The sequence below is a fragment of the Rhea pennata genome, chromosome 1, assembly GCF_028389875.1.
Source record: "Rhea pennata isolate bPtePen1 chromosome 1, bPtePen1.pri, whole genome shotgun sequence".
Taxonomy (NCBI): Eukaryota; Metazoa; Chordata; class Aves; order Rheiformes; family Rheidae; genus Rhea; species Rhea pennata.
Window position 1 is genome coordinate 55,124,570 of NC_084663.1, and position 13,133 is coordinate 55,137,702.

The following is a 13,133-nucleotide window of genomic DNA, read 5'->3' on the forward strand; positions in this document are numbered from 1 at the left end:
CTGCTTTATTCTTTACATATTTTCTTGAGTTTGAATCTGCAACTATGCTAGACTGTTGTATTAAAGTACCAGAAACCAAAAAGCAATCTTCTGAGGTCACTGTGTTGTACTGAAGTATCAGAAACCAAAAAGCAATCTTCTGAGGTCACTGCTGTGGCACTCCACATCCCTTGGGCAGGGTGACTGTGATTTACATTTAAATGGACCCTTCCTTTGGTAAAAAACAAACAATCCTCAACCAAGCCCTGAAAACAAATGGGACTGCTATCCCCCTTGCAAGGAGCAGGTGGTTCCTTGGCCCAAGTGCATAAGTAACAGCACAAGCACCGCGCAGTGCATCCTGCTGCAGTCCCCAGTGCAGCATGGCCAGGGCCATCCCTGAGCGGCACACTCTGCTGAGCGCAGCCTGACTGCATCTGCACGGCCTGCTCAGCAGAGGATTAAAGAGGTTCCAGCACCTCTCTGCTCTCCCACTGCTCTTTGCATGTTTCCTCTGTAGGCACACATGGAGGCTTTTGCATAGCTCTAACTTAATGCCACATTATCAACTCCTTTGCCCCTGCCCCCTCCACACTAGGGCCCGCAATCAGCATGTCACTCAGACAGGGGAACTGTCAGCGGATCCAGTAAAACCTGACAGCCAAGTGGAGCACAGAGAGCAGATAACTCACCTCATTCACTCCCATCTGGCTCTGCTCCACACCATCAGAAAATGTGAATTAAAATCTCCCTAGAACTGGACCTGCCATGCTTTAGGAGTGAGCCAAGTATGGATGGCATTTGAGTTGCACAGGTTAGGCCTTCTTTGATACTTCATAGAACAATTAGCTCTTCTTAGCAGGCAGCTGGGCTTGCCTTGTCTTCTTCCCTTTGGTAGATCTGCATGTTTAGTGACCCTGTGGCGGTGCCCATGTCTGCAAGAGAAAATGGAAGTCTAGAGGCTGTTGTGTTAAAGGACCACATGGGAAATGTTCTACATGTGTTAATTACGCTGCTCCCCATGTCCTCAAACAATAAATTCACAGATTTCATACATAAATAGATATTTTATTCGGCAAACAAAGCATTCCCAATGCAATAAAGCTCTTGAAGTGCTTACAGTACTATCGATTGGTTCTAAAATTTGTATGCATTTATATCATAGCTTCTTAATACTAAAATGGCTTCTGTCCCTCTTGGCTTTTTTTTCTTCCATAAGAGACTACTGTGGTCTTAGCCTTATTGCAAGCAACATCCTTCATCCCAGCTCACTGTTGAAGACAGCCAAGAAGCAATTGTCTCTCAGTATGTTTCTGGCAGTGATTCTCTTTTAAGAAGAAGAACCACTGAAGTTGGTTCTACTTTCCACTCTACTCCTTTTTGTTGTTGTTGTTGTTGTTGTTATCCCCTTCATTCTGCTAACACTATAAAAAATAAGCAAATAAGTGCTTGTATTGAACATTTCTACTTTGTGCAGAGTTTGTAGTGAATAGCTGAACAAATAACATGTGAACCATGTACAGTTCCTGTCTTGTGCATATAGTGAAGTGTTAGTTGCAGCCTAAAGTCAAGCAGCAAGAAAAAGCTTAGTTCACTTTTATGTATGTTACAGACCCATATGGATTGCTGTTTCAGACAATCCAAAGGTTCTAAAATGAGGCTACAGCTTGTCCTTCTAATAGCAAAGGAGAGTCATTATCAGCGCTGACCACATAGAGCATTCTGGGCAGTGACTTGGGCAACATTCTAATTACAGATTGAGAGTGGCAGTGACCTCTCAAATCCTGCTGCATGCAACTTCCCTGGCACATTTCAGTAGTATCAGTGATCCTCCAGGTTCAGGTCTCTCAAACAATCCTCCAGAGCTGTTAAAAAAAGAATATTTCTTTTAAAATACTTAAGTAACACAGTTGATAAGGAAGTAAATTATAAAGAATGCTATTCTCTTGCAAATACTGCTACAAACAGTGCACTGCATGAACAGGCAACAAAGATGTTTCCAGATAAGATACAGATACCAAATTAAAGGTTCCTTAAATCTTTCTATAGAATCTTTCATGCAACATATTATGTGCTATTGCTAATCTGTATCCCCTGCTTCCCAGAGCTGAAAAAGCTGAAAAAGCCTTAGGTCACAGACAGGTTGGCTCAAGGCTTGCTGAAAGCTTAAGCAAAAATCAGTATACAGCATAGCCTAAAGCAGCCCCCACCACATGGCTCTTCATGTATCATTGTTGTTTTTAATAAACCTTTTCAATAAGTATTTAAATAATTTCATTGTAATACAATGAAAATGGGATTAAGGAATATATTTTCTTTAAGGAGAAATACTTCATTATGTAATACTTTATTACATGTTATTTGTGATATTTCTCATTGGTAGTTGCCACCCATTCAACTACTGTGTCCAAGTATCTCCATCTCTGAGGAGCAAGTTTGACACCTCCATCTTCACCTCTCTCCACCACTCTGAAGCCCTCCCAGTGGTGCAGTACATTCCTGGCACTTCTCCCTGATGCAGAGATCTTGGGCTTGGCCCCAACACCAGCTCCACGGTGTTGAGAGCTATGGGTGCAGCTCTGGCATTGCACCAGTTCTCCTTGTACAAAGCCTTGGCCCAGAAGCTTCTCAGACTTCTCTTAATCAGAACGCATTAACGTGCTCCATAAAGCTAAATTTCTGTTTCTTGAACCAGCCCTCTATCTATTGTCATATAACAGAAAGATGGCTTTAAAGTCAGATGGTACAAGCCCACTCTCCCAGTGTGTGGTGCTACCAGGAGGTCTGGTTTTGCATCTCACTGTCTTAGCAACACTGTATATTTGTAAAGCCAGCACCTTTCTTTAGGGATACAACAGTACCCTCAAGAAAAGCTCGAGACTAAAACCTGGAACTTAGATCAGACTTCCATTTCTCCACCTTCTTCCCTGCTGCTGCCCTGTACCTGTTCTCCTCTGTTTTGATGCCATCTAGATGGAGCAGAAGTTTTAAAAAGACAGTTATAAAAGGCTGCTGTGGGGTCCGAACTCCACAGAAGGAATGCATGAAAAAATGACTATTCCTGCAGAGTAGAGGTCAGACTGCTTTCTCAGAGCTGGACACAAGTGCTTAGCTCCAAGCTGTAATGCTGGAGAAGCTTTTTGTATCTTGGCACCAGCTCTGTCCCCAACCATCACAACCTCCTGCAGGAGCACTGGGACACTGGCTCTTTGTGCTTTTCTACTGCAGTTGTCCCAGTAGGTTGCATTCCAGGTCTCTGGGCTTTATAAATTCACCCATTGCTCCCCTGCAGCAATAAATTCACCCAGACTCCTCTGGAGTCTCCTCTCTTAGTTCTCCATCATCTGTCATTTCAAAGAACCCATAGGACTCCTGACAGTCCATGGGCTGAAATTCAACCCCAGTACCAAGACGGAGGACACCAGGCAGACTTCCCTGTTTTTGAGTGCAGAGGGTACAAAGCAGTACACAGTTTTAGTAATTTTTTTTCTCATTTCCTATGCAGATTTGACAAGAAGAAAAACATCACATAGGCTTCATTTCAGTCATCAGCACTGGGGAAGGCAGCCATTCTGAAGAAAAACATATTTATAGACTTATAACTCTTGATCATATTTTCATGAGACTGCCCTTTGAAGAGGGAATAGGGGGTAAAACAGCTCAGCAAACCAAAAAGCAAACAGAAGAAATTAGAAAACATGAGTTCTGTTTAACTTTAGGCAGACGTAATTTTACCAAGGTACCTATGAAACAAGAAGAGAGAAACAGTCACCTTACTGATAACACAGGATTACCCTGCACCAAGTAGTAAGTAACACAGCAGTTCTTACTTGCAGACATCCCTGGCTGAGGCTGTCCCAGGCTGGGCCCTTGATTCATGGGAGCCTGTGGCATGCCTGGTGCAGTTGGTATCAGGCTTTGCTTCTGCAGCCTGGTCCTTCATTTTTCTTCCAATTCCTTCTGAATCTTATAGATCTTCTCAGCTAGCAAGTGATAGTACTCCGCCTGTTGGGCAGGAACACAAGTCAGGGGAGCGGACGAGACATACAGTAAGCAAAAGCAACCAGCACAGTGATCAAAGCCTGCACTGGAAAATAGCCTTCCACACGCACTGTTTAGAATGGGTCGCATTGACTCCCCCTTGCCAGGGAGACCTGGGGGTGAGAACGGGCACTGCTCAAGGCATTTCCAGAACCACCATTAGGGCAGCTCTGGAAGTTCTGCTTCTCATGTCCAACACTCTTTAGAGAGAGTCGCAACAAAGAGCTTCGCACCCTGAAAAGTCTCAGGCACAGCACACTAGCATGCCGCTCCTGGCATGCCCAGGCCCAAGCCTGCAGCTGCCTGCTTCCCAGGCCCGAACCAGCAACCCTTTTCTCAACGCCCCGGAGCACGTTCTTCCTCAGCCTCGCGCTCTCATCTAGACTTCTCTCTTCTCCTCCTTCCCAACCACATCATCATGCCCACAGAAACTCTGCTGGTTGTATTTCTACGCTCCTCCTATAACCCCCCCCCCATACAAACACTTCTCAAGAGAGGCAAAGCAGAAGCTCTGTGGTGCGGACAGGTGACGGCTTCTCACCCTGCTGTTTGCCGATTCGTACATATCTCCTTCCACTTTCCGAGCATACGCCACCAGGTTCTCCATGCGTCGATCCTTCAGTGCGGCAGGGTCAGGGGTAGGAAATATGGCTTGCACTCTGAAGACAAAGCAGGCAAGCGGTTAGGGTGGCTCCAAACCGGGACATGGACACCAGCGCAACTGATTCAAAGACAAAGCAGGCAGCGAGTCTTCTGGCAGAGCAAGAGGCCGCTCCTCTTCCCTGCAGGCACCCTCCCCATGCCAACCGCCTCAACGCAAAGCGCGACACTGCCCATACGACAGCCCCAAGCCAGCAGAGGCCCAGCCCCAAGCCAGCAGAGGCAGCTCCGCTCAAGGCAAAGAAAGCACCAACACACCATCTTTCACACCTCTGCTTTTCCGTCTCAGCAACTCTGAAAAAGCTCACACCATGGCTCTTTGGCTTTGGTAGATGGGTTTCCTCCTAGCCACGCGCACCTCCCCTCCCCTCTCCTCCCCTCCCCCCGAGCTCAGAGGCAGCAAGTCACATAACTGGAGATTATTTTGGTATTAGCTACTCACAATTTATGAACAAGATGATTTCGGAGATCCTGAGTAATGTCTTCATGCCACTGCTTTCGAATTCCAGTATTGGATGGTTGAGCTGTTGGCATGGCCCCCAAACTGGCAACACTGGCACTTTCACTCATCATGGTGCTTCAGAAAGAATAAGAATTTGAGGGGTGAAAGTCCAGCCCAAGGTCACTCATCTTACAGTTACATCTTCCAGTCACAGCCTCTTTTAGAATAATGTTAGGCCAAAGAACTATCTCAGTCAGCAACTCTTAAAAATTAAGTTCACAGACCTCACACTGTGGTGCCTTGATTTTGGTAGGTGGGCTTCCTCCCAGCCACCGCCGCACACATATACAGAGCTCAGCGGCAGCAAGTCACTTAACTGGAGATTATTTTGATATTAGCTACTCGCAATCTATGAACAAGACGATTTCGGAGATCCTGAGCAACGTGTTCACACCCCTGCTTTTGGCGGGGCTCACGGCCACCCAGGCACCGCCGCTGCCGTTAGCCCAAGGATCCTCCCACCCCATCCCGGCGAGACGTCGAGAAATTTCCGCAGCCGCCGCCGCCCCGGAAGGGGAGCACAGGCGGCGGCCCGAGGCGGGGGGAGGGCGCGGCTCCCCTCGGCAGCTCGCGGCGCCGCCCAACGGCCACCGGCCGCCGCCTCTGAGGCGCGGGCAGCTCGCGGCGCCGCCCAACGGCCACCGGCCGCCGCCTCTGAGGCGCGGGCAGGGCGCGGCCGCCTCGCCGCCGCGCGGAGCTCGCGTTAGCGGCCGGGAGCGTCCTGCGGCTGCCGGCGCGGCGGAGGCGGGGAGGCAGCGCCCCGCTCTCCCTCGGGCGGGGAACCGCCTCCACGGGGGTCTCCTCTCCGGCCAGGCCCCTCGCAGGGGTGATCCTCGGTTCCCCCTCTCAGGCCGCCGGGAGAGGCGAGTGCCAGGGGCTTGGCTGGCGGGCGAGCGTGCCGCACTGACCCCGAGCCGCGCGGCGCTCGGGCCTCTGCCGCCGGTGCCTAGGGCTGGGGCAGCTCACGCCCATGGCAGCTGGGCAAGTGCCAAGTCGCTCCTCCTTTTTTTTTTTTTTTTTTTCCTGTTTTGACCCGGGGAACGAAACGCCTGCGTCCTTCCCCGGCCGCCACCATCTTAGAGCCCGCAGCAGCGCCGATTGCATCGGTCCTGGGACAGAGGGATGCGACAGTGTTTTAATCAACATTTCAGGTGCTCATTACGTGTGAGCGCTGTGCGTGCCTGCAGATAATTGAATTCTTGGGAGAGCTTTCATGTTTCACAGCAGGTCCCTAAATACACGCAATTCTGGGGAAAAAAACCAACAACAACAACAACAACAACAAAAAAAACTTTCAGCATGGAAACAGCAGGTGTCTCCCTCATTGATCCAGGATCTACGGGCAGAATCTGACTTCTCAAGTGCCATGCAGGCAGCCTGGTAATTGTGTTTTCTTAAGCGAAGGCACATCCTGCAAGAACACGTAGCAGCCTGCTCAGACACGGGGAAGATTTAAGCCACTGCTCTTTTCAAGTTCCCTCTTACAGACTGCAGAACATACAGAAAACCCTTATTAGATCATCCTTAATAAAGTCCCTATTATTTACAGCAACTTATCATTAAATCACACTATGTAATAAATATAACTGCTAACAATTCGTGTGAAGAGCAAATAAAGGTGGAGTCTGATATGAGGGCCAACAAGCAACCCAACTAACGGCACAGATACTGAGTTACCTTATGCCTTCATGGTATTTTCCTACCATGCTAAGTCTGTCAGTATGTGTCAATAGGGCTCAACATACAAAGAATAAAAAACAGTATTTTAAAAAGTGTCTGGATTTTAAAAATATTATATGCCCAGTTCCTAGGCTGCAATGTATTATGGAATTTATTATTATTATTTGTATTTATTTCTCCAAGATGTGCCAACAGCTGTAAGCTTTTTGTTTCTGCAGTTAATACATCATGTCCTGAGTTCTCTTCCTCTCTGGGAAGCTGTCTTTTAACTACTGTATCCCTAACATCGCTATAATTTTCACAGTATTATAATGAAAACTTTTTTTCTCTCAAACTTTTTTGAAGATGGTAAAGAGAATATTTGTGCATAGGCTAAGTTTCCAACTCCCACACTATTTGAATCATCATCCTTTGTTTCTAAACTCCTATCTCCATTGTATGTGAAGGACATATTAAACACCAATCATCTTTACATTTTTAACCTCTTCAAATTTTTTTCAGTCACTGCTATTGCCTTTCAAAGTTTTGAAAAATTTTTCTACTTCACGAGAAAAGCTGATTTCACCACCTACAGAATGGGCAATGCACTGGCAGCAAAGTCTGAGCTCTGCCCTATATCTAGAGTCATATCAATTACAGAGACTTGCAGTGATGATGAAAGGGAAGGATATGCCCATCTCCTCCCAGGTCCCTTGCTTATGCAAGGAGCCACTTTAGACTCAGCATACCCCTGGGCTCACCACTGCAGGCTGTCCTGAGATGGGGAGAAAAGACCAAATTGTCTGGAAGGCAAACATCTTGGTTTTAAGTATTTACTCTATTCCAGTGCAGGACAAAAGCTGGCTATTGAGTGCTGCGCTGTGCTCCCAGTTCGATTCTTCTGCAAGCACAGGAAGATGTGAGGTGCTGCTACGTCCTGCCAGGCTCCTTCCACAGCAGAAACAGTAGTAGAGAGGACCAGGAAGACCAGCTAACAGCAGAAGATGAGAAGTCATGATGTCCATCTGGCCTGGTACGTTATATACAGTTTATCAAGGTGGAATCTTGATCTTCCACCAATTTGAGAGACATATGGAGCTACTGGAGAGAGGCCAGCATAGGGCTACAAAGATGATCGGAAGACTGGAGCATCTGCCCTATGAGAAACGACTGCAAGAGGTGGGCCTGTTCACCCTGGAGAAGACTGAGGGGGGAATCTTATCAATATGTGTAAGTATCTGAAGGGAGGGTGTGAAGGGGTTGGGGCTGAACTCTTTTCAGTACTGCCATGTGACAAGACAAGTGGCAATGGGCACAAGCTGAAACACAGGAAGTGCCATCTGAATATGAGGAGGAATTTCTTCCCTGTGAGAGCGACAGAGCACTGGCACAGGTTGCCCAGAGAGGCTGTGGAGTCTCCTTCTCTGGAGATATTCAAAACCTGCCTGGATGTAATCCTATCTAACATGCTCTAGGTGACCCTGCTTGAGCAGGGAGGTTGGACTAGATGACCTCCAGAGGTCCCTTCCAACCTTACCAGTTCTGTGATTCTGTAATCTCCTTTTAGGTATACTTTCCCAAGTCACAGGCAAGGATCCCCTCTCCCTGGGGTAACACTGGGGAGATGGATGATAAAAAAGAGGTTTGAAATCCTGCAGTATAAGCTTGGACTGAGAAATCAGCAAGTAAATGGAAGAATACCTGAGGTCTGTCATTTTTAAAATCATGATTTTGGGATTCTTACTTCCCCTGACAGCTCTAACTCAGCTGGTGAGTCCAGTTACAAGCCATAACAGCACCTGTGTCCTTAGACCCATGCCCTTCCTCAGCCCTTAGCTTTTCTGACTTTCAATCAACAGGCCTGGAGAGAGATCCTTTGAAAGGCTCCCAAAGCTTCGCTTACCAGGGAGACATTGTATTGCAAGCTCCCTTCAGTGCCACACTCCAGTCTTCACATCTTATTTGATAGAAAAAAAGGGGACACCCCCTCCCAAATCACCCTGGAAATAAGCCTCCCAATTTTAAGTACACACCCTGCTGCAGTGCTGAACGAAGATTTGCTTCAGAAGAAAAATCTTGTTCTCTGCTATCAAGCCTACTGAATTGCAGAAAAACAGCTATGAGCTTCTGTAATAAGAACCTGGCTGAGCCTAACAGAGAAGCAAAATGCATTAGTCACACTCTCCTGCCATCCTTCACACGCTAAGCCCAGAGCTGCAGCAGTACAAACGTACTGAAAACCTCTGTAATGTTATACAGACCTCTGCTGGACTACGTACGACTGCATAGGGTGTGACATACCCCAGTGCAGTCAAAAATGAAGGCAGAAGGAGGGCGCATCTGCTGAAGCCGAGCAGAGGCTGTGGTACGAGCAAGGGGGAGCCATTTTCTTAGGTGGATCACACACATCTCACTCCACAACATGGGCTTTGCAGCAGAAGAACCAGCATGTCCCCAGCATGTGCCTGATCCTTTGAACTTATTTCAACCACGTATATATGGGGGGAACACTGAGCATAAAACACTTGGGGATGGATAAAGTGTCCTGTCACAGAGTGGCCATGATTTGACCACATGCATCAGTCAGGCTCTCCAGCCAGCTCACCTCCCAAGACAGTGAATTTTCAAATCAGAAGATGGTGAGTGCCTCTTCCGGAGTCAATTTGCTCTCCTCACTGCTGAGGAAAAGCTTGAATAAACCCACCTCACAAAATAACTGAGAGAGTTGTACCACTGTTCTGGAAAGCAAGAGCTGTGCTCTCTCAGCCAGAGGAACTGGGGCTGGCAAAGCACATTCATCTTGTAATGCCGCTGTCACTCGCTGTCCCTTCCTCATTTTGCCCTTGGAACAGTGGGTGCACGAGGAGAGGCAAAACACCTACTGACAGAGCTCATGGTTGTGGCCCTCAAGGCTCTCTGCTCCCAAGATGCACCGGAGCCTAGCAGAACTCTGCACACTGGGGAAAAATAACAGTTTGAGCCATTCTAGCTTCACTAGGAGCTATGAAGACCGTCAAAGATGGCTACAGAAGATGGTGCCAGCTATATATAATACCTTCACCTCCTCTAAATCCACTGCACTCCCCAGAACAGGAAGCAGCAACAGGAGACATGGCTCATTGCCCATGAGCTACCCACAGCAGCAGTTACAGAACAGGTTTTCCCTTTCAAACATCCACAGTGTGCACGATTGCCGCTGGGGAGTTACAACCAAGACCCTATTTTAAGGGAGTGCAACTAAGGCAACTTAAGCAAATCATTAACCCCCCATTTTTCTAAACAAAGTTCCGTATCGAGGTTGGGTCAAGCATATGCAATGGAGCAGTTCAGTGGCTTTTCAACAGTGACTCAGAAATAGCTGCTCCTGAAGCCCCTGTGGACAGAGCCTCTTTTGCTCTCCCAAGTTCAGAGCTTGTCTAGCCTCTGTCTCGGTTGTGATCTGTTCCGACAAGCACAAAGAGGAAATGGCTTCTTGCAAAAAAAATGAGTTACCCAAGGGTTGTGTTGATCAAAGGCAGCAGCTAAGAGGATCCTTCACTGCCTTCTCTGCAGAAACAAACATTCCGCAGCCAGGCCAATATATTGCTGATCTTCAAAGAAAAGCTTATTTTAGGGTAGAAGGCCACTTCATACGCTAAGGTAGAGCCAGCCATTAGGAACAGACCCTTTTTGACCACAGGACAGATCACTCTCTGAAGAGGCTGAGAGAGATATCTTGAGTTTAATCAGTATTGAGAGCAGCACAATCAATGACATGGGCTGTGCAAATATAAAAACAACCTGAACCCTCACCTGCACCAAAGGAGACACAGGCAGTGTCTGTGCTTATCCAGATGGAAAATGGAGACTCCCATGGTGATGAAGGCAGGAAACTTGTGACTTCTAGCAACCTCCTAGTAGGGAACCTCCTGCTCTGCCTGTACCTCTAGAACTACTACACAGGTTCAGTGCCCTTGCAGCAGATATAGGGCACTTAGGGTTACAAAGGAGCACATCAAGAATGACTACATGGCTCTGGAGGCAATATCCAATGGCATGGGAGACCATGGTGGTTTTTCTCTTCGATCCCATTGGAAAGGGGGAAGTGCCTGAGGGTGAACAGATGGATCCTGTTGATTTACAACTGGTTACACAGCTGGTGTCAACAACAAGGATTCAGCTTTTATGACTATGGGATCCTCTTTGAGGATCAAGGATTATGAGGAAGAAATGGGATCCACCTGACCAAATTAGGTAAAAGCATCTTTGTCAAGCTGGCAAAGCAACGGGAGAGGGCTATGACAACTGACAGTCAGCTGAGGAAGTGGTAGACTGGGTTGGCAAGAAAGGATGCAGGGTGACATTTATAGGGCAGACCTTGAAAACAACAAAATGGGACAGAAGGGGCTCCACCCCAAGTTTATGCAGACGAATAAGAAAGTGCCAAGAGGACAGCATCACAGGGGAAGCTCTCATGTTTTCTGGGAAATCCTGATGACTGGACGCCTGTATAGAAGCACACAGTGTGGGGAACACACAGGAGAAATCAGAGGGCAGCAGGTAGGTGCGGGGCTATGATTCCCTGGGATCACAGAAGCATGGTATGTCGTGGTGGACGGACACAACCTCTTAAGGAAGGATAGGCCAGAAAGGTGAGGACAGGGAGTTGCCTGTTATGTGAGAGAGCAGTGGGAATCCTTGGTGACACCCAAGGATAGGTGAGGAGCCAGCTGAGAGCTTTTGGGTCAAGACTAGAGAGCAAACAACTTGAGTGATGTTGTGGTGGGTACCTGCTAAGGACTGCCTGATCAGGCAAGTAGATGAGACCTTCATCTGACAACTGAAAGCAGCCTCATGTTCACAGGTCCTGGTCCTCATAGAGATTTGAACCACCATGTCATTTGCTGAAGGGACAGCAGACCAGGGCACAAGCAAGCCAGGAGGTTTCTGGAGTACATTGATGGTAACTTCCTGACACAGGGAATCGAGGAGCTGACAAGGAAAAATGCTATTTGCTCCTGGGGAAAAAAATGGTTAGGAATACAAAGGTTGGGGGCAGGCTTAGCTGTAATAGCCATGAGGAGGAGGAATTCAGGATCCTGAGAGGAAGAAACAAGACAAAAAGCAGGATCACAACCCTGAACTTCAAAAGAGATTTCAGGAAACTGCTTGGAAGAATCCAATGAGATTCCCTGGAGAAAAGAGGGGTCCAGGATACCTGGTGGACTTTCAAGGGCCAGCTCCTCCAGACTCAAAAATGTTCATGCTGACAGAAGAGGAGCAAGTTAGGGAACTAGAAGCGAGTCACCCTGACTTCACTCCCTGGGAAGCTGATAGAGCACATCCTCCTGAAAACCATTTCCAAGTATATTAAGGACAAGAAGGTGATTGGGAGTAGTCAGCCTGAATTTACAAAGTGAAAATCATGCCTGACCAACCTAATAGCTCTCTACAGTGAAACAACTGGCTCAGTAGATGAAGGGAGAGCAGCAGATGTTGTTTATCTTGATTTCAGCAAGGCATTTGATACCATTTCCCATAACATCCTCATAGACAAACTGATGAAGTATGGGCTAAAATGAGCAGACAGTAAGTGGACTGAAAGCTGGCTAACCTACTGGGCTCAAAGGGTTGCGATCAGTGGCGCAATGTCCAGCTGGAGGCCAGTCTCCAGCAGGGTGCCCCAGTGGTCAAAATTGGGGCCAATGCTGTTTAACATCTTCATTAATGACCTGAATGGTAGGAGAGAACGCATCCTCAGTTATGCACAAGTGACACAAAACTGACCGTATCATTGTGCTGCCATTCAGAAAGACTTGGACAGGCTGAAGAAATGGGCAGAGAGGAACCTCATGAAGTTCAACATGGGAAGCTGTAAAGTCCTGCACCTAGGGAAAAATAACCCCATGCACCAATATAGGCTGGGGGCTGACCTGCCGGAAAGCTTCTTGGCAGTAAAGGATCTGGGGGTGCTTTACTTGGTGGACAAGTTGGACATGAGCGAGGAATATACCCTCATGGAAAGAAGGCCAACAGCATCCTGGGCTGCATTAGGCAGAACACTGCTAGTAAGTTAAGGGAGGTGATCCTTCCCATTACTCAGCACTAGTGAGACCACATCTGGAGTGATGGGCCCAGTTCAAAGTTCCCCAGTATGAGAAAGATGTGGACATATTGGAGTGAGTCTGGCAAAGGATCATGAAGATGATTTAGGAGTTAGAGCATCTGGCACAGGGGAAGACAGAGCTGGGATTGTTCAGCCTGGAGAAAACTCAAGGGGATCTTATCAATGTGTATAAATACCTGATAGAAG

At 47.5% G+C, this 13,133-nt stretch overlaps 1 protein-coding gene across 1 annotated transcript; it reads right to left on the minus strand.

The window, feature by feature from the left end:
* Positions 1-1,026: 1,026 nt before the first annotated feature.
* LOC134146833 (histone acetyltransferase p300-like) lies at positions 1,027-5,639 on the minus strand. Its single transcript, XM_062587411.1, has 4 exons — positions 5,123-5,639; positions 4,562-4,679; positions 3,810-3,984; positions 1,027-1,844 (listed from the first exon to the last, which is right to left on the minus strand). The coding sequence occupies exons 1-3, from the start codon at positions 5,251-5,253 to the stop codon at positions 3,919-3,921; spliced, it is 315 nt and encodes a 104-aa protein (XP_062443395.1). The 5' UTR covers positions 5,254-5,639; the 3' UTR covers positions 1,027-1,844; positions 3,810-3,918.
* Between the last annotated feature and the right edge of the window lie 7,494 nt (positions 5,640-13,133).

Bases quoted from the DNA above. Each gene is read 5' to 3' on its own strand.
- LOC134146833 (XM_062587411.1), bottom strand. From the start codon at position 5,253: ATGATGAGTGAAAGTGCCAGTGTTGCCAGTTTGGGGGCCATGCCAACA. The intron at 4,680-5,122 runs GTGAGTAGCTAA...CTTTGTCTTCAG, and splicing joins AATCATCTTGTTCATAAATT to AGTGCAAGCCATATTTCCTA. The intron at 3,985-4,561 runs GTGAGAAGCCGT...CCTGCCCAACAG, and splicing joins ACGAATCGGCAAACAGCAGG to GCGGAGTACTATCACTTGCT.